Source organism: Ictalurus punctatus, chromosome 18 (assembly GCF_001660625.3).
Source record: "Ictalurus punctatus breed USDA103 chromosome 18, Coco_2.0, whole genome shotgun sequence".
In the NCBI taxonomy this organism is placed as follows: domain Eukaryota; kingdom Metazoa; phylum Chordata; class Actinopteri; order Siluriformes; family Ictaluridae; genus Ictalurus; species Ictalurus punctatus.
In genome coordinates this window covers 12,903,497-12,928,898 of record NC_030433.2, presented here as the reverse complement: position 1 = coordinate 12,928,898, position 25,402 = coordinate 12,903,497, and the positions used below count along the sequence as shown (strand labels likewise).

Sequence of the window (25,402 nt, the reverse complement as noted above, 5' to 3'; positions counted from 1 at the left end):
TCACACAGATGGAGAAAATTGTACCTTGAATATATGAATAAAATTTTTTTAAAAAAAACACCCCCACACACAAGGAATAATGAATGGCAATAATGAGCCGTGCCTATACATACAAGCTGTATGTAAATGCCATGGATATTTCGGAGGACAACATGGGGAAATGGACGTCATGGGAAAAAATGTCTCAGTCACCAGTTAATTGGTTAGATCATCTCCTGGACTGAAGAAGCATGGACGTAATGAAATTCAAGAAGTGAAAAAAAATACAATAAAAATAAATCAATGCTTTCAGTTTGGCTTACAACATTGTGTCCCTGGGATTTCCCTTTTACATATCTATGAGACATCTTGTGGAAAAGAATGGGCAAGGGATCATTTTAAATGTTAAAACACCACAGACTTCTCAGGTATGAAGAATTTCAATCTCTCTCTCTCTCACACACACACACACACACACGACAGGTGAAATTCCATGACACTATACAGATCTTTGCAGAATGCTTACTTCAGGATATAAAAATAGATTATTCTGTCACTATTAATGAATGTCACTAGTAATGTTTTAAGGAAATAAGCCCTTTCCTTTAAACTTTTATAAAATGTTCAATTTCACTGATGCATTTAAACATTAAGATGGTGCACACAAACTAAGCCAAGTGATTTTCATGTAGTTACTCATAGGCTATATTGATGCCACCCTCGCAATCACATTTTCTCCATCCCTTCCCCAAAAATCCCTCTCAGAGTCACTGTGCATGACAGTGGAACCATTATGTAAGACTCCCATAAAATCAAATATTCAGAAGTTAAATACTCGTAGTCAAAGCCAGAGAGGAGCACACAACACACTGATATAAGAATCCCTTCAACTGCAGCGCATTAAATCCACTCAAGCAGCCGATCTATTGGTGTATTAGAAACTGCAGCACTTTGATCACAGTCATAAAAAGCAATCCAGCTTCATTACACACAGACAGGGTTATAACACACACCGTGACACGGCACACAAAACCCTGCACGCATACATGCAGGCAGTCATGGACCAGAGCAATGGAGCAATCAGACCACTGGAGGAAAGCAGCAGGCAGTAGAGCAGAGAACAAACAAAAGGATATAGTGCCAAAGTAAACCGACTTCGCCTGCGTACACAGACACGTCAATAAATCATCCGATCTCACAGCCGTGATATAGAAGCCATCATTCATCAATGCCTTGGGTAGATCTCACAAAACCTTGTCTCAGGCAATAACACAGGGACCACTTCTCATTCCCATTACTTATCACAATAGTAAATTATCACTGCAATTGTGTAAAATTACTTGAATTATATTTGTTACTGTACTGAAGTATTATTTTGGGATATTCATGCTTTATAATTGAATATTATTAAAAATTAAAAGATGGAGTCATAATTAAAAACATTTTTTAAACTTGCAGTACATTTTTCTTACCAACAGTTTTATTTAGACTTCCAAATGACTCATTAAAAAACTCAAAAGGCCTGTTCTTTTCTCATCCAGCCAATAATTGTACAATATACATAGCAATGGGCTCAGGTCATCAACCAATCATTTCCTGTTTAGCATCCAATCAAGTATCGATATAGAGCACCCCGGATCCTACCTCAGTAAAAAGTTTTAAAATGCTGCATTACACAAATACTTGTACAAAATATAAAAAGGCATGAACTCCATCTAATTTGAAAACGAATGTTGTGGAGGGTTTCCCTAATTTGCTAACATTAACTGGCTGTATTTAACTACTAGTTGCATCGCCAAGCTATATAATTTAACATGTTAACGTGTTAAGACTAGTAGCTAACAAAATTGGCCAGGCAGCAAGTTGAGTTCTTGCTAATGGTAAATATTGTTTTTTTATTTTATTTTATATTGTACTTCTGATTAATTCATTAGTAAACTATGCAGCATATCTTACAGAGATTGATTTTTTTTTTTTTCCAAAAACGGCATAATTGATTATTACAGTTATAGATAACCAAGAAGTTTGTTTCCACATGAAAATGTGAAATTACATATTTTCAGTTAAGTTATAACTTTGACTTAAGCACAATTTCATCATACTTTTTCCAACCCTGTGCATGAATGCCAAGAAATTCAAGCAATTTGCCAACAAATCTAGTTAGATATCATTTGCTAGGTAGTTAGACTCTGAACTTGCACATAGTTCAAGTAATTCAACCATGCTCTGGATAAGCATATTGGCAAATCACAAGAAACATTGGTATTAGTGGACCACTGCATTTGTGATGACAATCTGTAACTGGAAGAACAAGGCTATGTATTGCAGAACACCTTAATGGAAGATCAAGCCTATAGATTATCAGTAGAAGTAATTCAGATGTACAAGCTAAGACTGTAAGTACCTAGCTAGCACAGTCTTAAGTGGTCAATATTTGATTGATTTAACCTAAATTCAAATGCAGCAAATTTCAGTGTTGCAGGTAATTGGTAGAGATGAAACTGCTAATGTTGTGACTTATCTTCCTTGCGCAGGTCTGTGGATAAATAAATTTATCATGCCAAGTCCAGGACTACTGTGCATACCCAGAATAAAGGATCTACCACTGAAACAGCTGCATGAGAAAAAATGCATTGGCCCCAAAAAAGCAGATTCCTGTCTTATAAGCCCTTGGTCTTTCCTTTGGTTAGGCCTAGTGAATTATATCCTGCTAGGCTGCTGTCCTGGTGTGTTTGCAGGAGAGACATGGGGAATGGTCTCCATCTGCCCCTTCCATTGCGTGTGTCGGAACTTATCAGAGTCTCTAAGCACGCTCTGTGTTAATAAAGGACTGCTCTTTGTCCCACCCAATATTGACCGCCGCACTGTGGAGCTCCGTCTCGCAGACAACTACATCCTGGAGGTCGGCGGACCCGACTTTGCCAACATGACTGGATTAGTGGATCTGACCCTGTCTCGTAACACTATACATGCTCTGCGCCCACTGGCGTTTGGAGACTTGGAAAGCCTGCGGTCGCTTCACCTGGACACTAATCGGTTGACTGTAGTGGGACCACAGGATCTAACAGGCCTTCTCAACCTTCAGCATCTCTTCATAAACAACAACCAGCTTACAGATGTCTCAGCTGATGCCTTTGATGACTTCCTGCTAACACTGGAAGACCTGGACTTGTCCTACAACAACCTTCGCAGGGTTCCCTGGGAAGCCATCCAGAACATGGCCAGCCTAAGCACCCTCAACTTGGATCATAACCTCATAGACCAGATTGCTGAGGGCTCTTTCAGTGAGCTCTACAAGCTGTCTCGTTTGGATATGACCTCAAACAGGCTCCAGACCCTTCCCCCTGATCCCCTGTTTTCTCGCTCACAAATTGGGGTAGTCAGCCCAACACCCTACAACGCCATCATCAGCCTGAATTTTGGTGGAAACCCTCTGCATTGTAACTGCGAGCTGTTGTGGCTGCGGAGGCTGATCCGTGAGGATGATATGGAGACCTGTGCCACACCCGCACACCTTGCTGGACGTTACTTCTGGTCCATCCCAGAGGAAGAGTTCATATGCGAGCCTCCTCTAATCACCCGCAACACCAACAAGCTGTGGGTCCTAGAGGGGCAGAGGGCCATGCTTAAGTGCCGTGCAATTGGTGACCCTGAGCCAGTCATCCACTGGGTATCCCCAGATGACCGGATTGTGGCCAACTCCAGCCGCATACACTCATATTACAACGGAACCCTGGATTTTCTGGTAACACGTGCCAGAGATGATGGAGCTTATACGTGCATCGCTATCAATGCAGCTGGGGAGTCCACTGCCCAGGTGGAGTTGAAAATCATCCCACTGCCTCACAGAGGAAATGGAACAGTCCCACTTTTTAACCCCCGAGACCCTGGTGCCTCAGATATGAGTCATGGAAGGGGAGGGGCTATAGGAGGGATGGTAACAGTAAGGAATGTGACTGGAGATGAAGGGGAGGATGGAACAAGCAGTAGTAGCACTGGAACTGAGCAATTGGTTGGAGTGCGGGAAGTGACCTCCAACTCTGCTCAGGTGCACTGGTTTATGGGCAGAACTTCACCTTACTTGGTGTGGATGTACCAGATTCAGTACAATAGCACAGCTGATGATGCCCTTGTGTACAGGTAAGAGCATATCCTTAGCAAAACTTAAAGTTGCCACAAATTACATATGACTTGCCATCACATTTCGATATATACAGACCAGTGTGAGCTGATCTAAAGTTTAAGTCACAAATAGTGATGAAAGAAGAAACAAATCAGAGAAGTGATTGTCATTTGGTTTCGGAGACACTAGAGAACATTTATAGTCTAAAGGTGGGAAAATAGAGTGAGAAGGCCTGCTGACTACAGGGAAGAAAGGATGAACTCTTAAAAGAGCACAAATTACAGAGTTTAGAATCATGCCACAACCGATCAGGCTGACTGAAATGGATTTAAATAGAGGGAGAAAGGAAAGAGAAGGCAGTGAGACAAGGCAGGACACAACAGGGAAGCAGGGCTGTGGTAACCTTTTATGTTAGAGCTGTTCACAGGGGTAGAGAGATTGTCTCAGTAATTCTACACATGAAGTTACTTCCAAGGTCAGAAACCATCACTGACAGTCTGCTTTCTGCATCCCTACCAGGGGCATGAAATGAGTTCAATCCCAGCCTCAATTTTCTTCATTTATTCTCTCAGCCAGCCAACCCTACCTCCTCACAGGATCTCTCAGGTTCCAGCTCATCACATTCAAAAACACTGTTAGGGTGGTCAATATAAACCAAACCACATTTGTACCCACATATAGTCTGCACCAGCATACAGGTCACCCACACTTGTGCCTGCATTGCATTGGAGATGTATGAAAACACTAAAACAGCATGCATAACAAAATATATTTTAAATAGGTTTGCCATTAGAAGGCACTATGACATAATGGCTGGAAATGGAACTACTACAGAGCAATATGCAGTTTGTGTCCTATAATGGGAATCAATAATGCACAGTGAGAGGGAGGGGTCCAAGTCTGTGTGACACAGAAATAAATATATGGAGGGGGGGTTGAATGCAGAAAGGAAAGATAGAAGTGAGGTGAGATAAATCTCAGAGGTTTCTCTTTTTTCCATCAGTTGCTCAGTGATGAAAAGCAGAGTGATGAAAGGATGAGTGGGAGGGAAGGACAATAGCACTCATAATAGGTTACTAATACATAACTTGCAAACATTCTCAGTCTAAACACCCAAAGCCAGTCTGAGCAAGCAGAAAACATCTATGACACTACCTGCATTTAACAAACAAAATGTGTCTAGTAGATGCCTCTGATTTTATTCAATTATATTCAAAATATTTAGAAATATACAAACTAAATGGTGTCACCCAGATATTTGACTGTGACATATGAAGGCAAAGGATGTAAATCAGAATAAACACATTACATGCAGAAAGCATCCAATCAGTTTCACTTCAGCAGCTCAAGGACTTATGTAATTCATAGCAAGACAATATACACGAACAGTCAAAAGTTTAGACACACTTAATCTTTATTTTTATCCCCCCCCCAATTGTAGAATAATAAAGTCATCAAAACTCTGGAATAACAAATGGAACCCTGGGAATTATGTTGTGATTAAAGAAAGAAAGAAAAAACACCCACAAATTTAGTATTTTAGCTATTTTCAAAGTAGACACCCTTATTGCCTAGAATTTCCAGAAATGTGTTCTTGGCATTTTCTAAACCAATTTCTTGAGGAATCCCCCTGAGATGCTTTTTAAACCATATTAAAAGGAGTTCCCACTTATGCTGGACACTTATGGATGCTTTTTGGAATATTATGCTCCATGTCATCCATTTTAAAAAATGTATTTTTTTTTGTAAATAAAATGTTGGCACAATTACATTTTTGTCTACAACACCGATTTCAAACATTTAAATCATACACCTTCAAATCAAACGTTTTTTTAAGATCATGAGAAACATTTCAGTCAAGTGTCTCCAAACCTTTGACTGGTAGTGTACATTATGATTCAGTAACAGATGCATCACATTATGAAATACTCCTTCAAATACGAATATGAAAAAAGTCCTTTTTCCTCAAAACAAACCTTCTAGATTATCACTTATCCTAGGATGAAACATTTCTATGCTTATGGGAGTGGCCTCTTCCAAGATGGCAATGTCACCATCCACACAGCACAAGGGAAAAGTAATGGTTTGATGAGTATGAATGATGTGGTCACGTGCAATGGCCTTCAGTCACCAGATCTCAATGCAACCTAACACTTATGGGAGATTTTTGACTGCCTAATAAGCCGAATTCACACCAGAACACACAAGCTTCGAATAAAGACTTCGGGTCATCCAAATCAGACACCCCCTCAGATTCATTTCCTTATGCACCACTGGCAGGAGAACAAGCAGCAATGTATGTTCAATTTTAATCTGCTGTAATCTCTAGCATTCGATATTTCAGTTATGAGTAGCTAAATACACTTCTGGCTATTTTTTTTTTGAGAGAGATGTTTAATTAATAGAATAAGCCTAGTTTGAGAGCTACCAAATCCCCCACTGGCTGCAACACCGCTCTCTCAGCCAAGCCGATCAAACGCTCACCGTTTAGTAATTGCACCTCACCTGCTGCTCATTACTTCGAGTTTCTTGTATATAAGCCCCCCAGTTTGTAACTCAAATTGTTAAACTGGATTATATAACAAGAAGAGGAAATCTGCTTAATACTCCAAAATAGAAGGTGCACAGTGTATAGAAATTGAGGTTTTGTAACTTCAAATGAGTTTACACTTCAATCATGCAGGGGGGGCATTGACATACCTTGACATGACTCTTCTAGTGTGAATTGGCCAATTGAGGAAGTATCTTTTGGAAAAAATGGCATTCATCCCTACCCCCCACCCCCAGGACAGTTCTATGCATTCCCATATGAATAGAAATCATAAGAGACATAATAAATGCAGTGTAGCATGACTTTGCATAGAAATACTAAATTTATTCAATGATCATACAATCCTTCTTACCAGGGATCAAAGGAAGAGCAGCAAATGCAATTAATCCAACAAAGGCAGTTTGGCATAGCTAGGGAAGGAGGGACAAAAAGGGGAGAGAGTAGACTGAAGCCAGTATAGGAGAGATTAAAATTTGCTCAAGGCCTTTATGCAATAGCTGAAAATTACCTCCCAATGGCAAATGCATGATTCTTGTTTAGCCATGACGGGCATATTCTTAATGGTATTGTACAGCCACTGATGCAGTGATGCATTAAGGTTTAAGCAGGACACAGACGTGATCATTTCAAAATAGTAACCAATGCAGGAGAGGGAAGGCAGAAGAACATGGGTTTAGAGTCATTGCAAAAATGCATCACTGCTCGTCACACTGCCTATTTTCTGGTATCTGTGAGTTCCTTTGAATTTCCATTTTCACATTGTTGCAGTATATTGACTTAGGCAATTTCCACTACAAAAGCGCAGCTCTAGTAACTACTTTCTTTCTCAGACAAGCTCCACTCCTTATTAGCACACTTGTGTTGCTCTTTATTGTATAATATTTCATTCATCTTTGGCTTTAGCTTGGCAAGGCCCTAATTCTCAGGCACGTATATGATAGTTATATCTTCTCTTTATTCTTTTTTTTTTTTTTTTCAGAATTCTGCCACCTACCAGTAGTAGTTTCATGCTGAAAAATCTAGTCTCAAGCGCAGACTTCAGCCTGTGTGTTTTGGCCATCTTTGACGACGGCATCTCCACCTTGGCCACCACGAAAGTGTTGGGTTGCACCCAGTTCAGCACTAAAGAGGATTATCCAGAATGCCGCTCCCTGCAGGCTCACTTCCTCGGTGGCACGCTAACAGTGATGGTAGGTGGGGTGGTGGTGGTAACATTGCTGGTCTTCACCGTGGCTATGATGATGAGACACAGAGTGTGCGGTGATTGTCAAGACCATGTCGGGCAGTCGGGAGAGTTCCTGCCAGCCAAAGGGGTGGATGTTTACGCTCAGACTAACGGAAATAACAGCATGATGATGGTGGCGTTGCCAAACAGGTTGTTGGCCCAGCAAACAAGTGCAGTTCAGGCCAAAGCCAAACATAAGGAGCACATGCTGGTCAAACTGAGCAACGAGCCCCACTGCAGTCAGGGCTCAGACATGGACGTGGTGAGGCACAAGCCCAATGCCTCTTTCACACCAGAGAGTGATAAAGTGACATTCTACTACTCCCCAGCCAAAAGTGCACACACTTTGCCCCACCCGGCACATAAAGCTATGATGCATGACAGCAAGCTGAAGCTGCGGCGGTCTCTAGAAAGAGAAAACGACAAAGACATGATGCAAGGTGTAAAACAATCTTTAGCCTCACTGGCCCTCACTCAGACAGGGCAGGTGGGAGAGAAAAGGAGTTCAAATTGGCCTGGAGAGAGGTGTGTTCTAGGGACCAGACGCAGCTGCTCTTTTGATGCAGGTGACATCGCCACCACCACATGTTACAGCTATGCCAAGAGGCTGAGTGTCATCTGGACCCGCCGCAGTCAGTCGCTGCACAGCATGCTGGTCCACTGCGCGTCCACCACTAGCACTTCCAGCACAGTGAGCGAGCAGTATAGCCACGTACTGGTGCATGGATATCTGCACGCATATGCCTCCAACAACTCAAACTCCAACTCAAATTCAAACTGTAGCATGGACGCCAATCCAGGAGACCTGGAGGAAAGTGTGGTGTAATGACTGATGTAAGAAAAGGAAGACTGAAAGATTAAGTTGGTGGAAAACTATGTTCAGCATGTGCCAAGCTAATAAATGTGCCACCCAAAACACAGAAAAAGTCAATGTCCTCATGCAATGGAAGCAAGGAAAGCAAAAGCAAAAAAAAACCTTTAAAAAAAAAACACAAAACATTAATAAATAAATAAAATAAAATGTTGTCAGGAAAAGAAAAAAGAAAAAAAAAAAATGGTATAATGAGTTCTGTACATTACACAAAGTCTAAAGTATACTTTGTTGGGTGTTAATTTTTAATCTCCAAGAGGCCAAATTAAATAAAATTAAGACAAAAAAAAAAAAAAAAAAAAAAAAAACCCAGAGGAGGCAGAATTTGGTAGAAAAATTATATTCAAAAACACACCTGGTCATGAGGCCCTGAGCATATGGGATTACAACCTGGAGCTTCTGTTTCAACAAGATTAATTAACTAATTAATACATTATTCAATAAATCAGCCACTACCCTATACCAGTGCAACTGCTTCTGAACACAAATGTGCCAGGAAGAATATCCGAAACACAAACCATAAAGTTAGAAAGAAAGCACATTATCCACTAAAACATTCTGCAGTAAGGGAAAGGGTTGTGAATGAATATAAGGTTTTAAATTTTTTTTTTTTTTTAATGATCATGTTAATACTGAATTTGTACTGGAAATGCAGTATTAATAACTATGAACACTTAAAAAGGATGTGTGTTTATTTGTCTACCATCATACATCAATAGTCCCACCAGTCTGACTTACAATCTGAGTGTTCCCATCTGGTACTTTCCTTCAGAATTTAAAAAAAAAAAAAAATTATATATACACACATACATACACACACACACACACACACAATATATATATATATATATAAATATACACATACATACACACACACACATACATATATATACATACATACACACATACATACACACACAATTAAAATTATGTCAAATGGACATTCTGCATTATGGAATAAAGCTGCTATTTTTGAAGAGGTGAATCCTTCATGATAGGAACTTTGATTAAAAAGTGAGCTTTTTAACCTTAATGAAGTGGAAAATACCTCACACGACACATGGAATCTCATATGACTACATGACAGCTGGTTATTGTTATAAGATTTCTAAACTTTCCACTGCTAATGTGCTAACATAATTACACTGGAGGCAAATTTATTTAGTAGAATTCATGCTGACACAGATTGAATAATCTACAAAGTAATAAAAGTCTTAAGATCTCAAAGAGGAATAGAAAGGAAGACGAACACTGCAAAGCTGTAGGCAAACGGGGAAGCGTGCATTTGTAGCATTGTACATGAAGACTTCACAACAATTCCTGAAAAATATTTGTCTGTCTACGTGCCTTCGTGAATTCAGATTCAGACTGTCAGTTGTGGATGTCATTTTCCCCCCGTAAGATATACTACATGACAAATAATGCACAAGATAAGTCTATAAAAATGGAGGCTTTTGATATAATTGATAGAACTGTTTAAATATCTTCACGAAATTTTTATTTATTTATTTTTAAATTTCACCTCACACCTCCAGTGTCACAATCCTGAGCTCAGGTTCCTGTCTGTGTACGTTCTCCCCATGTCAATGTGGACTTCCTCTTGGTTCTCTGTTTTTTTTCCACTTCCCAAAAACATGGTACGTAAAATGGCTACACTAAATGACCCTTAGGTGTGAATGCGTATACAAACGTATTTCCCCCAGCATTCCTGGTATTGTCTGGATCCACCACAACCAAGAAAAAGCAAATGAGTGTCGTGGTCAGTCATGTGCGCTTTTATCATAGCCCATTCTGCATTTACAGTGTAAGCAATTTTACTCCCGGAATACTCAAACATAAATTTTGCACTATAATTGCGATGGTTCTAAAAGCCAGCATCATGTTATGAATGCTTGCGTTACCTCCCAAAGCGTTGCTGCAAATACTTTATTAGTGCTAAAACTATCCAGGGAAGAAAGCACAAACGTCAAAGTGAAAGAACAAATGCTCGTTAAAAGTCCACATAAAGCCTCAGTCATCACTCATGGCTTTATTGCCAAGTCTTTGTTATTTCCAGCCATATTTCTCCACCCCCCCGTTGGGCAGATAAAGAATATGGTTTCGGACACTAAAAGACAGACTTATGGTGAGAATGTTTGTGGAATAGACAAAAGAAAGGGCTTGAGAAATGCTTAGAGATGGATGGCATAGATAAGGAAGGGAGGGATAAAGATTGGGGTGTGGAATAGTAATGGAATGATTTTTTGGTGCTGCAGGAGGCCGCTGCTGTAACCAGGTTAGAAGCCTCTTTATATCTTGGTGTGTGGTGCACATACACCTAGGATGTACATACAGGATGTAGGCTTGTGCAATAGCAATTTTCCCTGATCGCAACACAGCGTTAAACAAATCTTTACCGCTAAAAGAGATACAGTCAGGACACTAAAGATTCTAACAAACTGGCATATCTGGGCATGACGAGTTCTCTTTTGTACAAGACCATTATTTTCCAACTTTATTTCATTTCGTTTCCAGCATTCGGTACTGGTGGTACTCCCACTACTAAAAGCCACAAGCCTCAAGTTTATGTGCAGCTATATTAACCATGATTTGGCAAAATGCAGTTAGCTCATCCTAAGTTGAATACACCCATGAGTACAACTTGAGGTTGTACACTATGAGGAGTATTTTAACAAGTGATTTTATAGTAAATGCAAAACTAACATCTATTTTTAAAGAGTTAATTCACCAAGTTGTGAAAGAGAAGCGCTCACCCTATTATCGGGTGATCTTCAGATCAGATCCCAAAATCTGTGGCTGAGAGCCAAGGAAGCAAACCTGGCCATGCTCTCTGGGTCGAAGGAATAGCATACTCTCTCCCCTGTCTGTCAAAGTGACACTACCCAATCACAGCCATCTGCAAGCTCATAAATAGAAGAGGATGGATAGGGTTTTCCTCCAAGTGTGTTACACTGCCCTTTAAAGCAGCAGTTCAAAAAGATACTTTTGGCTGGCTTCATGGGTCTCAAACGAAGCAAATGTTAGCCTTGACACTCTGGTTGGAAGCTGCTGAATGATTGGGGGGATCTGGTTGGTGGGTGGGAACTAGTAAGTGACCAAATATGTGGAGAAAAATGGCAGGAAATCGGAGAGTAAATTCAATAGTCAGGAGGACATCATGGCAACACAAAAGCCTAGGCTGAAGGCAACAAGGACAGGAAAGTGTGAAAGCAAGTATGAATGCTTGTGCTACAGATGCAGGATGTGTAGTCAATCACAAGCGTTTGAATGCATTTTGGAGTCTGGCGTTGTGATGAACACTGAATTCTGCCAAAAATCACTCACCATACCTTTAAGCCTCACCGATAGACATTCTCACAGTGAGAGGATCACGTATGCAGGACGACAGGCACCAGCTATGCAGACAGAGACAGTTTGTTCTCTCTGTGAGAACTCTGCTGCAGCTGCACCCACTGTAGCTCCCTCTCTTTCTCTGGCTATTGACAGAGCTCTAGATAGCTCTTCAAAACACACCATCAGCAATCCAGTCTCAACTTCAGCATCTCCAACTGCGCTTTGTCTCAAATTCCAGACCTGCTCTACATACGGGCTCCTCACAAAAACTACACTAATGAGAGCATACTTCCCTCCGCTGACACGCATTGTTCATGCCATGACGCCAAGCACAAAAGGCTCGATTTGTGCCTTTCAGATGTCAGCCTATATGCTCTACAGTGAACAGCTACATGCGCCACACCTGTGAAAAAAGATAAAGATCTTGCGTGCTGCTCTTTGGCACTCGGTAGACTTGAGTGCAGAGCATGCTGAGCTAATTGGGACACCTGGAGCACATTGTTCAGATAAGATTAATGTAATGTCCAGAATTGGGAGAAGAAAAAAAAAAAGAAAAAAAAAGAAAGAAAAAAAAAAGTTGAACCATGTAATAGGGTTCTTGTCCTGTCCACATCCCTCTCTCACCTCCTTTAGTCATCCTGTGTCTCAGTCATACTGAAGGCGGAGGACAGGCTGAGCGGATGTTTTTAGACATCTCTCAGGCAGAAGGGTCATGAAGTACCCATTCTGCCTCCAATTTAAGCCGAGTGAGAAGAGAGAAGAGGTAAGGTGTACAGGAGAGGAATAGAAGACAGCTTTAAGAAGCAAATCACATTCATATTGTAAGCCTTCCCCAGCCAGATGAGAATTACCCAACCACCTTTGCTTTTTCTTTTTCCCTCCCCTGTTATCTCTGAGGTTAGTTGGGTCAGCCTCCTCCCAACAAGGACAAGTGTTTGCAATACAATGATGTTATCATTTCCCACGGCCTCTTTTTCCTTTCAAGCAGGAAAGAGAAACAGGACAGTTGAGATCTCTTAGTCAGAGGGATGCAGAAATCTTTGCGAAGGCTTACATCGCAATACTGATAAAAGCTTCCAGCTGACAGAAGATACTATTGACCGCATAAACCACAGAGTTGGGTGCTGGGAGAACAATCCCACCCCAGAACCAAAGCTAAATCAATGCAATAGAAAGTCAAAGCGCTCGCCCACATTTGAACGTGCAGTACAGCAGCAAGAAAGCCCAAATGGACCCCAAATCTTTTTCCCTTTTTTTCCGGGAATAAGGTTTATCGATTAAATAGCACATCCTTGTTTAACGAGGTCAGCCTGACTGAAGAGAGCAGCTCAGTTACACTCCCCATCCTCAGCAGGAAGCTTCTAACAGGCACAAGAATACAGCAGCAACGCAGATAAGCACAACCTTGCACCTCTGTGAAAATATAACATTTATTATCCTAAGAATGACTGCTAAGGGACCAATTCCTCTTATAGTAGAAAAATTCCAAACCTCCCTAGGGCAATAAGAGGGCATATTTAAGTCTGCTTCTTTATTCAATTTCACATATTCACTTCAGACAGTGATTGGGTTAGTTTTCCTCCTCTGCTCTTTTTCGCTCACTCTTCCACGCTCCCTCCATTTTTTTTTTTTGCAGATGATCAGTCTCAGCTGCTTCTCCATCACTGTCTGATAGCTCTGCTACTGCAGCACTTCTCTTCAGTGCATCTCTTTCCATTCCCATAGTTTCCATTTAAATCCAATATGGCCTCTGGGCACACAGCATGGCACACTTTCCTGACAGTGATGTGCAACACCTTGGTATCATGCAATAACAGTGTCCCTCTTGGACAGAAGGAAAGTCTGGAAAAAAGGCAAAAGTGGACAGAAAGAACAAGTGCATATCAGAGCATGAGAGCAGGCAGAAATGTGAGATGAGTGCTGCAGTACTAAGCGGCTCAGGCGTGAAATCCCTCAGATCAACATAGCTTGAGTCTTTGAAGCAGGCAAAACTACACCAAAGATAAGAACATGAGAGGAAATATTCATGCATTTATTAAACTGTTTATCACTCATCAGGGAGCTGTGAGGAGTCAAAGATCCCAGTGTCTCTTTTTTTGGGATGGACAGCTTTTAGAATTTCAAAAGTCTCTTGCTGAAAATCCAAACCTTAACACCCATCCACAACCTCCTCTGGTGTCTTTTGAAAGTCAGTCACACATTTTGGAATCGTTCAGTCATGAATCTCGTCTTCAAAGTCTCTACCAAAATCCTTCAGGCAGGACAGGGCTAGGCTTGTTCATGCATGTCGCTCGGGACGATTGCACGACTCATTCCCAAAAATGTACCCAATATATTTTATTTGAGATATTTTCAGAGCACGGCAGTCCTACAGTATGTGAAATAAGAGCAAGTGCAGAAGACATCCCATCACTACATTTTGGGTCAACACTGTCAAAAAATGTGTGAAAGTCTATGTACACAAAGATTTGAAACCAAAACTGCAGAAAGGTTGGAAATAAGCACTCGAGAAAACCAGAAGTGACTGCGATGGTAGCTGCTGTACAATAGGAGTCTTAACTAATGGATAATTAGCCTTGTTTATACTGGATGACCCTTTGGGGGGGGGGGGGGGGGGGGGGGGGTTTTAGACTCGTACCCAGATCAAGCCTAAATCGAAAGTGCATTGAATAGTATTATCCATCCACCCACTTTCTGTAGCACTTATCCTACACAGGATCACAGGGAGCCTATACCAGGTGACTCTGGTCACAAGGCAGGGGAAACCCTGGACAGGGTGCCTACTCATGGCAGGGCACAGGTGCACACACTACGGACAATTTGGACACGCCAATCAGCCTACAGCGCAAGTCTTTGGATTGGGGGAAGAAACCAGAGTACCCAGAGGAAACCCCTGATGCATGGGGAGAACATGCAAGCACGACCCATTCAGGGTGGAATCAAGCCCCAAACCCAGGATGCGAGAGGCAAACATGCTAACCACAAAGCCACCATGCTCTCCACCTATTATCATTATTATCATGGGCAGCTGTGGCTCAGGTGGTAGAGCAGGTTGTCCACTAATCATAGGGTTGGTGTTGATGTTTATGTTTGGGTGTTTTTGTCCTTGGGCAAGACACCGAACCCCAAGTTGCTCCTGATGGGAAGTTGGTGCCTTGCATGGCAGCTCTGCTACCATTGGTGTGAGAATGAGAACCAGTGTAAAGCGCTTTATAGAGCTAAAGTTAAAAAAGCACTACATAAGTGCAGACCATTTACCATATCATCAGTAGTAATAGTAGTAGTACACTAGCACCATTGCACAGCTTGAAAATTCTGCAGACACACACCCCTACTTCTGCAAATAGACCAACCTTGCACATACTCCTAATTGCACCTTATATTCAGTTGTACTGTTCTGGTGCAGACTCCACTCATGTCAATGGCTCAAAATTCACTACCTACACCTACCACTGTATTGTCTTCACTTTAATCTATGTCTTAAGATTCATGTACACACACCATGCCATTAGCAATATTTTCCATTCCTTATGCTACATTTGCACTGTTGATACCATGCCATTTGCATGTCACTTTGCTGCCACCCTACCTCGTTGTCTCGTCTGCCCTGCATACTTAATGCCACCTGCTGATTTACTAACTGCATCTTGTTGGCTTTGTACTCCTCTCAGTGACGAAGTTGAAACTAATCTAATAGATGTAGTAGTCATCAGAAGGGCAGTTATCAATGTCATATGATGCAAAACTGAATGACTTGTGATGGGCTACTTTGAACGACAACAATTCTGAGAAGTTCTTTTCATCACTGGCCAATATCGACAATTGGCAATGAGTGTAATGTCATGCAGGAATAAACAAGCTAGCTAGCTAAGACAGAAGCCAAATACTCCCTGGTGCCTGGAAAGCAAACACTGGTCAAGTTTATTATTGTTATTTTACTTATATTTAAAATATTAAAGATAATCATAATTTATACAAATAACAGTGGATTTCTTCTGTTTGTTTTTATCTACCATTAGTTAATGATATTGAATTCTTAATTCTAGCATACTTAAGTAGCCCCCTAATACTTTTTTTTTGTAGCTTGCTAGATGAAAAATGTTGCTTAGATGCGGGTCTCTTATGCCTGACGTAGATCCTCCTCAAGCCATACACAGATAAGACTCAGAATAGCCATATTATGTCATTTTCTATGGATGCTGATGTATTTTTCCCTCCCTTAGATTGGCACCCCAATAAAGCCAGACCTTTATAGGATGGTCATCTATAGGATGACCAAATTAGACCTTTATACTGGCTGATCCCACTTTCATTTTCCAGCATGGAAAACCAGCTAAAACCCAAGATTAATACTTTCTCACCCCCCCAGTTGACACACTGCAAAAGCCATTTAAAAGATGTTGCAGTGAGGAATCGCTACGTGACAGTATTTTCTCTTAGCTAATGATGAGCATAAATAAATAAATAAATGAATAAACCTGCTCTAATTCATTGACTTAAATTTGCACAAAAAGCAGAAAACTGCCATTACACAAGGCAAAATCAGTGCGACAGAAATGCTCAGTATTGAATCGATCATCTAATAATACCTGACCTAGTTTCTCTCTCTCTCTCTCTCACCATCTTCCCTCTCTATCCGTCTCATTTGTTTAATTGCTCTCCCTCTGAGCTATGCTGCCTATTCCCTGAACAGCAAAGCCTCACTGGTGATGCCAACACACCACAGTTTGCTCATTATACCTCAGAGGATTGCGCAGGACTTAACTCGGCCCTGGTATTTGAACAGGTAATTTAATCTCCTGCGACGGCGAGGTACTAAATAAATTGGCCTAATAAAGATGCCTAATAAAAAAATTCACAGGAGCAACTCAAGCACCTTGGAGCAGTGGTAGACACGTCTCAGCTTTTGAGATGAAGAGCACAAGAGGGATCATGAAAATAAGAAGGACAATGGTTTACACAAAGGAAGGGTAAGAGAAGAAAGTACCCATGATGTTTACCATCATGTTCCATGTACATCCATGACACGGTGGGGTGCAGGGTGGAGCCTGTTTGCCTCGCGCCTCCAGGGTTGGAGGTCAAGTCCCTCCTCTGCCCTGTGTGTGTGGAGTTCGCATGTTCTTCAGGTACTCCAGTTTCCTCCCCTAGTCCAACTATGTGCATTGTAGGCTGCTTGGCAGTTATAAATTGTCCATAGTGTGGGAATGGGTGTGTAAGTGTGTGCGCACAATTGTGCCCTGCGATGGGTTGACACCCAGTGCAGGATGTTCCCTACCTTTTGCAAAGAGTCTCCTGGGATTGGCTCCAGGCTCCCATGACCCTGTGTAGGATAAAGGGTACAGAAAATGGATGGATGATGGAATGACCCATGACATGGTGCAGGAATTTCAGTGACAGCTCAACGAGAATGGAGAATCTCTCAATCCCAGGCAAATTAGCTACTGTAAAGAGACTAATCCAAATGATTGGCTAGGACCAATCCTACAGCACAAGTGGTCCATCGTTTCTTCACGTCCCCAATTGCAACTTTAGTTCCTTCTTGCAATTAATTTGCATTTACTGTCTGACACTAACATGGAAGAAAATCATATAACCGTGGTTTCATTTAATCCTGTCCTTACAACCTGTAATTAAATGTATATATAGACTTTCATCCATAGATCCATTTTCCGTACCATTATCCTATACAGTGTCACAGAGGAGCCTGGAGGAGGAGCCTGGAGCCTATCCCATGGAACTCAGGACAGGGACACCTGAACAGGGTGCCAACCCATCACAGGGTAACTATATCAAGAAAAAAGTAAAGCTTAGAAGAAGGTACCAGAGATCACTGGTGTTTCTGATGAGTGTATGTAGCTAATATAATTAGCTTGCTAACAAAACCAGGACAAACCGAGCAAACCCATTTTTACTGTTTCTGATTGGAACTATGGAAAACACTGGACAGTACACATCAAGAAGCGACAGCAGCGTCGGTCATTACAAGTTGATATGTTCGAGCACAATGCTCGAGTGTAAATTTAGCACTTAGGTAGACACGAGTGGTAGTTCACTCTCAAATTGCAGTGCCATCTTCTCAGCGATTTCCAAGCTGCCACATTCCAAGTCATCCCTGAATAATTGGAAGATCAGGCCACGACAGGTTCAAACCAGGAGACCACAAATCACGTTTCTCTCATAGCTGCCACAGTTCATTAACACCATGGAGAAAACACTAACAGCAGTAGCAACACCTGATTCGCATTTCATTCAGCATTTGGTTGTATGGAAAGATATATAAACCAGCCAGATCTTCCACAGTATTCCATGAGAATGTTATCAGATACTGTTACTGAAGATTCCTGCGCTGCATAGGCAAGTAGAAAAGTAACCAAGACAGGTTCCAGCTGTTACGCTTCCAGAGTTTGATACTTCAGTGTTGTAACACACCAGACTATTCATTTATATAAGTGTGTTTTGGAGTGCTGGTGTATTTTAAAAGGGGGAAATTTTTCATTAAGGGGACTGATCTCGATCATTATTTAAAATGGTCAGGCTGTGTTGCATAAGGACCTCCAGCCATATTCAATACACTACTGTTCTACTGCCTATTAAAGCACAGCACCCAGCTCAGCAGGCTTGGAGCTCATGGTGGAAAATAAACAATGCACTGAGATGTGAGCAGAACAGTAGTTTAAAAAAAAAAAAAAAAAAAAAAGGAATAAGTGGAAAGAAGAAAGAGGCAGAAACTAGAAGTTGTGTGTGGTCAGAATAGAGAGATTTCTCATCCTGCTCAAAACTGGAAAGGGTCAGTTTTTTTGTTTTTACTCGACGTTTGACTGAGCAAGCAAAGAAAGGTGTGCGTGTGCACACACAAAGAGTAAAGATCAAGAGAGACCTAGGCAGACAGAATATGATAGTGACAAAATACAAAGTCCATAATAAAGTGGAACATTAAAGGGTTCCCTGACTCTACACCTTGACGCTCAGCTGTACCGTAACACAACTGCTCTCACTCCCCCACTCGACACCTCATTCAGACTCAGACCCACGTACTCCTTTATCAAAGGAGGCGTTCAGTCAATTTTTAAGCCAGAGCTGGCAAAAACAAAAAACAGATTCGCTAAACAGAGCATGCACAAAACCCTACATCCATTATATAAAAACACATTTAATTCCAGCTGACTGATGGAAAAGATAACCTAAAAAAAGCCCTCTGATCTTCTCACCTCCCCAGCACTTCAGCAGAAATAGCTGTGGTATACAACCAGTGCATTCAATTTATAGCCATCACTGGGCTGTCTGGTAAACATAGAACATGTGTGTGTGTGTATGTATATATATGTATGTATGTATGTATGTATGTATGTATGTATGCATGCATGTATGCATGCATGTATGTATGTATGTATGTATATATATATATATATATATATATATATATATATATATATATATATATATATATATATATATATATATATATATATATATATATATATATGTATGTATGTATATGTATATATATATATATATATATATATATATATATATATATATATATATATATATATATATATATATATATATATATATATATATATATATATATATATATATGTATGTATATGTGTGTGTGTGTGTAGACTACAGCCTAGCGTGACTCATGCTGTATAATTAGACTCCAAGTTTGAACTCTCATCTTCAAAAAGTAGAGAAATTTCAAGCTCTGCTTCAGAATGCAGGACAGGGAAATTGATAATGTGACATGCTCATACTTTTTTTTTTTTTTTTTTTAAAGGAAGAGACAGGTTTCCTAACTAGCTGTATAAGCATGACATTTAACAAACAGAACTCTGTGCAAACATCTACACTAGTCACTTTTAATCACTCGCTGCTCAGCTCTTTCTCCCTGCATCCCGTCACTCCGTCCCCTCCCTCATGAGACACGCTGACACTTTCAGCACTTTGGGCCGTGCATCCTTTCCTGACTAAGGCATTAGCACTGTAATCGTATTTAACTGTTTTACGCTAAACATGCACGCTGTTCTCAGAACTGCTGCTTCAGCACTTTTGCTTCAGCAAAGACCTCAGCTGAGGAATTCTGCTTTAATAGTCTTGCTGAACTCAGGTGCTTCCTGCTTTATTGCTTCAGACCCACGAGGGGAATTTAGGTTAGCTGATTAACCCTTAAAGCTGAATGTTGAGCTCTTACCTTGACCCCACGCACGCGGAACTCTGCGAGGGCCCGACTCATTTTGGCAGCAGCGGCAGGAAGGTCCTTACCACTGGCAATGACTTTAACCAGGAGAGAATCATAGTGTGGGGAGATCACGGCGCCCTGGAAAGCAGAAGCACTGTCTAGCCGAATGCCCATCCCTTCTCCGCTGCGAAAAACCTGCATAGACACAGAGACAGAGAGAGAGATAAGGTGTGAGATTAAATTAATATTACTTACGGAACCTTTAAACCATATCATGTGTTCTCCTTCTGAGGTTGCAATAAACATGATTACAACTACTACTATTTTTTTTTATTCTTCATCTTCATCATGGGATTTTGTGGAACTGAACCCAAGACCACAAATGGTCTTAATACAAACAAACAAACAAACAAATAAAGTTAAAAAGGCATGAAGCAACGCTGGGACCGATTTCTTTCTAGCCCAGATTGTGGATACATGCAGTGACGTATCAAGCCTCCCAGACTGTGCGTGCATTTGGGCTGATATTTTTCAGCTCATGTTGCTGACACATCAGGAGCACGGCATCAGCAGCGATTAAGAAGGTGAGTTATTTACTCTTTCCACCAATGTTTTTTCAAAATGCCTTTGAAGGAGAAACCAAAAGTAGACTGAGCGCACACAGTACAAACTCTACAAAAGGTCAGATGACCGAACCAGAACCAAATGTACACTATATGGCCAAATGAATGTGGATACCAGACAATCATACCCACACATGAGCCTTCCACAAAACAGCCACAAAACTGGGAGAAAAACAATTGTATAGAATATCTTTGTATGCTGTAGCATGAAAATTTCCTGACCCAAGCGACCCAAACCAGTTCCAACATGACAACGTCCCTGTGCACAAAGCTTGGTCTATGAAGACATGGTTTGAAAAAGCTGATGTGGAAGAAAACGAGTGGCCTGCATAGAGCCCTGACCTGGAACACAGACTACATTATTGGCTTTCTCGCCTGACCACACCAATGCTTGTGGATGAATGGGCAAATCTCCAAAGCAACGTTCCAAACCTCATGGAAAGTCTTCCCAGAAAAGTGGAGGTTATTATAACAGCAAAGGGGGACCAACTTCATATTAACACCCATGGTTTTGGAGTGAAATATCCAACAAATCCACACTGGTTTAATGGGTCAGGTGACCACATAATTTTGGCCATATAGTGTATTTATACAAATAAACAACAAAACGGAACAACTTTTCTGGTTACTGTGTCAGGTAATTAAAGTAAATGTGGCATGAACCCAGTAGAGCATTATGGTGAAACAGTGGTTCTAGCTAATCAGGCTACATCAAACATACTTGTTTTATTGTTCTTCACAGCACTGAAGTAAAACTATTTTGACTTTTTTTAAGCAGTTGTCTTACTGGAGAGAGGATTTGGGACGACTGGATTTGACCGATCAATGATCAGCATCATTGTTGACTTCCCCCCCCCCTGCATATCCTTGTCCAGTATATTTGGTACTCCAGGAAGAATAGTAACCAAAATCAGGACAGGGATATAATAATGGTACAGTCAAAGAACAGAAATAACGACAGTGTGCGATCATCGATTTGTTACTGCATGTTCCGCACTACCTAGTGTAAATTATCATCATCACTGTTAAGATAAATTGTACCGAGCAGGAAACAGTCAGCTCTAAAGAAGTTACAAGCTCACAAAGATGGCACATACACTTCCAATTACGCTTTATTTAAAAAGAGACCGTGGTGAGAACTTGCTAGTTTCTGGGATTTCTGATTGGGGTTTTTCAAAAATCAAACAGAACATAGAGCACTTTCCAGAGATAAAGTTATTCTATGTCAGGGGGGGGAAAAAAAAAAAAAAAAAAAAAAAACCTGGCCACACACCCCCACCACCCAAGTGTGGTCATTGTCTGCAGTTGCGCGCTTTGGTGAAACCCGGGGCGAAAAGTGCTGATAGCGATGTGTAAGAGAATAAAGTGACTGTGATGGTGAGGAGGAATGTGAGATATAGAGAAGGAGAGAAAAAAGGAAGAGAAACAAAAATAAAAATAATTAATTAATTCCATCATTTATAGTAGTTACATTTGCTTAACCACTGTTTTTGCTTCTTTTATTAGATAAGAGATTAAAGCTACTCCACTACACAGTCAAGTTATTTCCTACCACTTACAGGATTAACTGTCAGTGTAAGACTTAAGCCTAAAACTGCTGACAGCAGACTTGATTTGAATAAGTGCACAAGACTATTTATTAAAAAATAAATAAAAATAAATAAATAAAAGTTGTCTTTACTTGATTACTCACACGCACCATGGGAGATGAACTGAATAAACTTATGTCAGCTAGCAGACTTGAGAGTCTGTAATGAGTGTGTGCACAGAAACAAGTGTATGTTCTAATATACAGTATTTTAATGTGTGTGTGATGTAACTGTATTGAGAAATGTTTTCAAATGAAATTTAAAAGGTAAAATATTCAGTCCATCCAGGATTTCACAGTTTTTTGAGACTGTTGCGGCCAAAAATGCTTGATTTTGCAGCAGCTTTTATTAAGTTGTGATGCAACTTGGGAGCTTTTTGTGAGGTTTTTTGTGGAAAACTACTTGAATTAGTGAAATTGAAATTGCACAAAATTGTTCGTAGTTATGCTTGCTGGTAAATGAGACCTTTTAGCTTTTTCATGTGCGACACAGCTTTGGCTGAATGTGCGTTGTAATGATGTTAAATGATTCGTCTTCGGCTAAATCTGCAGATATTTTGAAAAATTGCAAGCCCCACCAAATATTGCGGAGTTTGCTTGATTTTGAGTTCATTTCTGCGGTCGCAAAAATCCTGGAGGGACTCAATATCTCGTTTAAGTACAAATGTAGCATTTCAGAAAGCATCATAGATCTTATGGAATATAATCATTATTGATAATGTCTCAAACTCCTTGCTGAGTTAAACCATTTATTAATAATATACTGAGCAAGATTGCTTAATAAGAAACGACGAGAACCTTATAAAACCAGACAGTATTTCAACACAGAATATAGTTCTATGTATTTTTCTCCCAGAATTTTGAAAATGTATATTTAAAGTAACCCTGAACTGTATCCCTTGTGAGTAGATTTCATGCAGTAGAGTTTTGCATTCTGGAATGGTTAAACATTGTCCAGGTAGAACTTAATACTATGGTCATGTATTGTCCATAAGTACAAGTCCACCGTCAACTTAAAAGTGTCATTAAAGTTACATTTAGGAACCATAAAACACTGATTAATCGTCTGACAGACAGACATTGTGGTGGACAGAATTCAATTAATTGATATAAAAAAAATTTTTAAAAATGAAGAAAAAAAAAATCTGCTGTAGTTTAGTGAGCAGACAACATAGACTGTAAATCACAAGCGTTTCACGGTCCAATGGCTCAAATACAGCCTGCTGCTTCACATACTGCCCAGAGCTGCTCCTCCTTCCAGAAAGAGTCATTTCATTGGTCATGATCTTCTGGTCAGGAGATAAGCATTCCCCCGATAAAAAAGCTAAAATAAAAGTAATAATAATAAATCAAGGTTTAACGATGAATTGCATTGTAGCAGAGGCATTAGCATGGTCAAATAACGAACCTTAGGAGTCGAAATTTTATTGTATTGCATCAGAAAATTGAAAATTGAAAAATAGAAATAGAAAATTGTTGATTAATGAATCCAAATTGTATCACAGAATATTTAGTGGTATCAAAAAAGTTTCAAAATCATTGTATTGTAGCAGATTCCCGATCCAGCCATGAGAACGGTTTCAATACATTCTTTTGTCAAAGGCATTCTTAAAGGTTACCTGAAAATAAAATAAATAAATATATATATATATATATATATATATATATATATATATATATATATATATATATATATATATAAAAACAAGTATGAAAAATTTTGGAAGACATTTTGCCCTATGTACGTATGTATTGTATACATACGTATGTATGTATTTCCCCTATGTACGGAAATTTTTGGGATACTCTATATTCAAGAGCAACAGCGTCAGAGAAACATGGAGTTGACACTAGGCTAGACATATTTATAATACTGTTAACTTAAAAACATGACAAGACAGTGGAGTATTTAAAAAAAAATGTTTAAAAAAAAACAAAAACAAACAAAAAAAAAAAACAACAAACACGTTTTACTCTGATTGCACGCAAGAATTATTATACAAGCACTTCATTCTACAGCTACACGCTGCACAAGTACATCCTGACAGCCAGCTCAGCTTAGAGAATAGATGCACTCGAAACAAAAGAAATTTCGTTTATAGCCCTTCGGCAGCTCACAAAATACCAAACAAAAGTCGAGTTTGACGTCTCTGCCGTAGATGTAGCGCACACTCGGCTTTGGGCTCCATAAGGAAATATTACGCAATGAACTACATCAGAAAGCTCAGGTTTTCAAGTTTTAATGTCAAATTTGATGTGTACTGCTACTTCAAACAGATGTAAACTTAAAGTTTAAAGAAAAATGTACTGTGAATTTGTTAGCGCTGATGAGAATAGCATCAGGTAGATGCAACCCTACTCACACCTTTACATCAAGGTCAACATGAGTGAAGGCTCCAAAGACCCAACTGACAAAGAATTTAGTTAGAACGATGAAGCAAGCTTTTCACACTCGCTTCAAGGCCGTTTTCGCGTTCAGACCAGCTTTCAAAAAAGAGAAGAAAAAAAAGAGGAAAAAAAAAAAAAAAAAAAAACACTCTTAACAGCATCTTGCTTTCTTTGTGCTTAAAAGGGATCAAAAAGAAAGAATGGAGACAAGCTGCTGTTCATGGCTTCCCAAGGGCTGCACTTTGCTGTGCTCATTATCTCATAAATGCCTTACACAGGACAACTCAAGGAGATTTTATTTATTTTTTTTAAGATCAGAGAAAAACTGAAAGCATGCCAAGCTCCATGTGAACCACACATTCTTTTCTCCATTTCCCTGTGTTGCATGGATGCAGAGGGAGATTAAGGTAGCCTGTGGCTACTCCTCCTCAACCAGCAAGAGTGCACAATAGGAGGACACAATGTTCCAGGAGCAGGGTTAACCCCTCTTTATCAACCACTGCTGTCTACTTGGGTAGAAATCTAGGCCTTGAACACAA

General features: G+C 40.2%; 2 protein-coding genes across 2 annotated transcripts in view; one reads left to right on the top strand and one right to left on the bottom strand.

Annotated features, from left to right (window-relative positions):
* The window catches only part of lrfn4a (leucine rich repeat and fibronectin type III domain containing 4a), a 15,631-nt gene extending 1,877 nt beyond the window's left edge, over positions 1-13,754 (top strand). The window contains exons 2-4 of the mRNA XM_017492564.3: positions 1-407; positions 2,514-4,119; positions 7,633-13,754. The exon at positions 1-407 is cut by the window's left edge and continues 103 nt beyond it. Of these exons, the coding sequence (XP_017348053.1) occupies positions 2,537-4,119; positions 7,633-8,704 (2,655 nt within the window). The 5' untranslated portion in view covers positions 1-407; positions 2,514-2,536 and the 3' untranslated portion in view covers positions 8,705-13,754. The remainder of the gene's footprint in view (positions 408-2,513; positions 4,120-7,632) is intronic.
* pcxa (pyruvate carboxylase a) overlaps positions 1-25,402 on the bottom strand; it is a 180,021-nt gene that overhangs the window by 46,361 nt on the left and 108,258 nt on the right. The window contains exon 10 of the mRNA XM_017492563.3: positions 20,277-20,459. Coding sequence (XP_017348052.2) covers positions 20,277-20,459 — 183 coding nt within the window. The remainder of the gene's footprint in view (positions 1-20,276; positions 20,460-25,402) is intronic.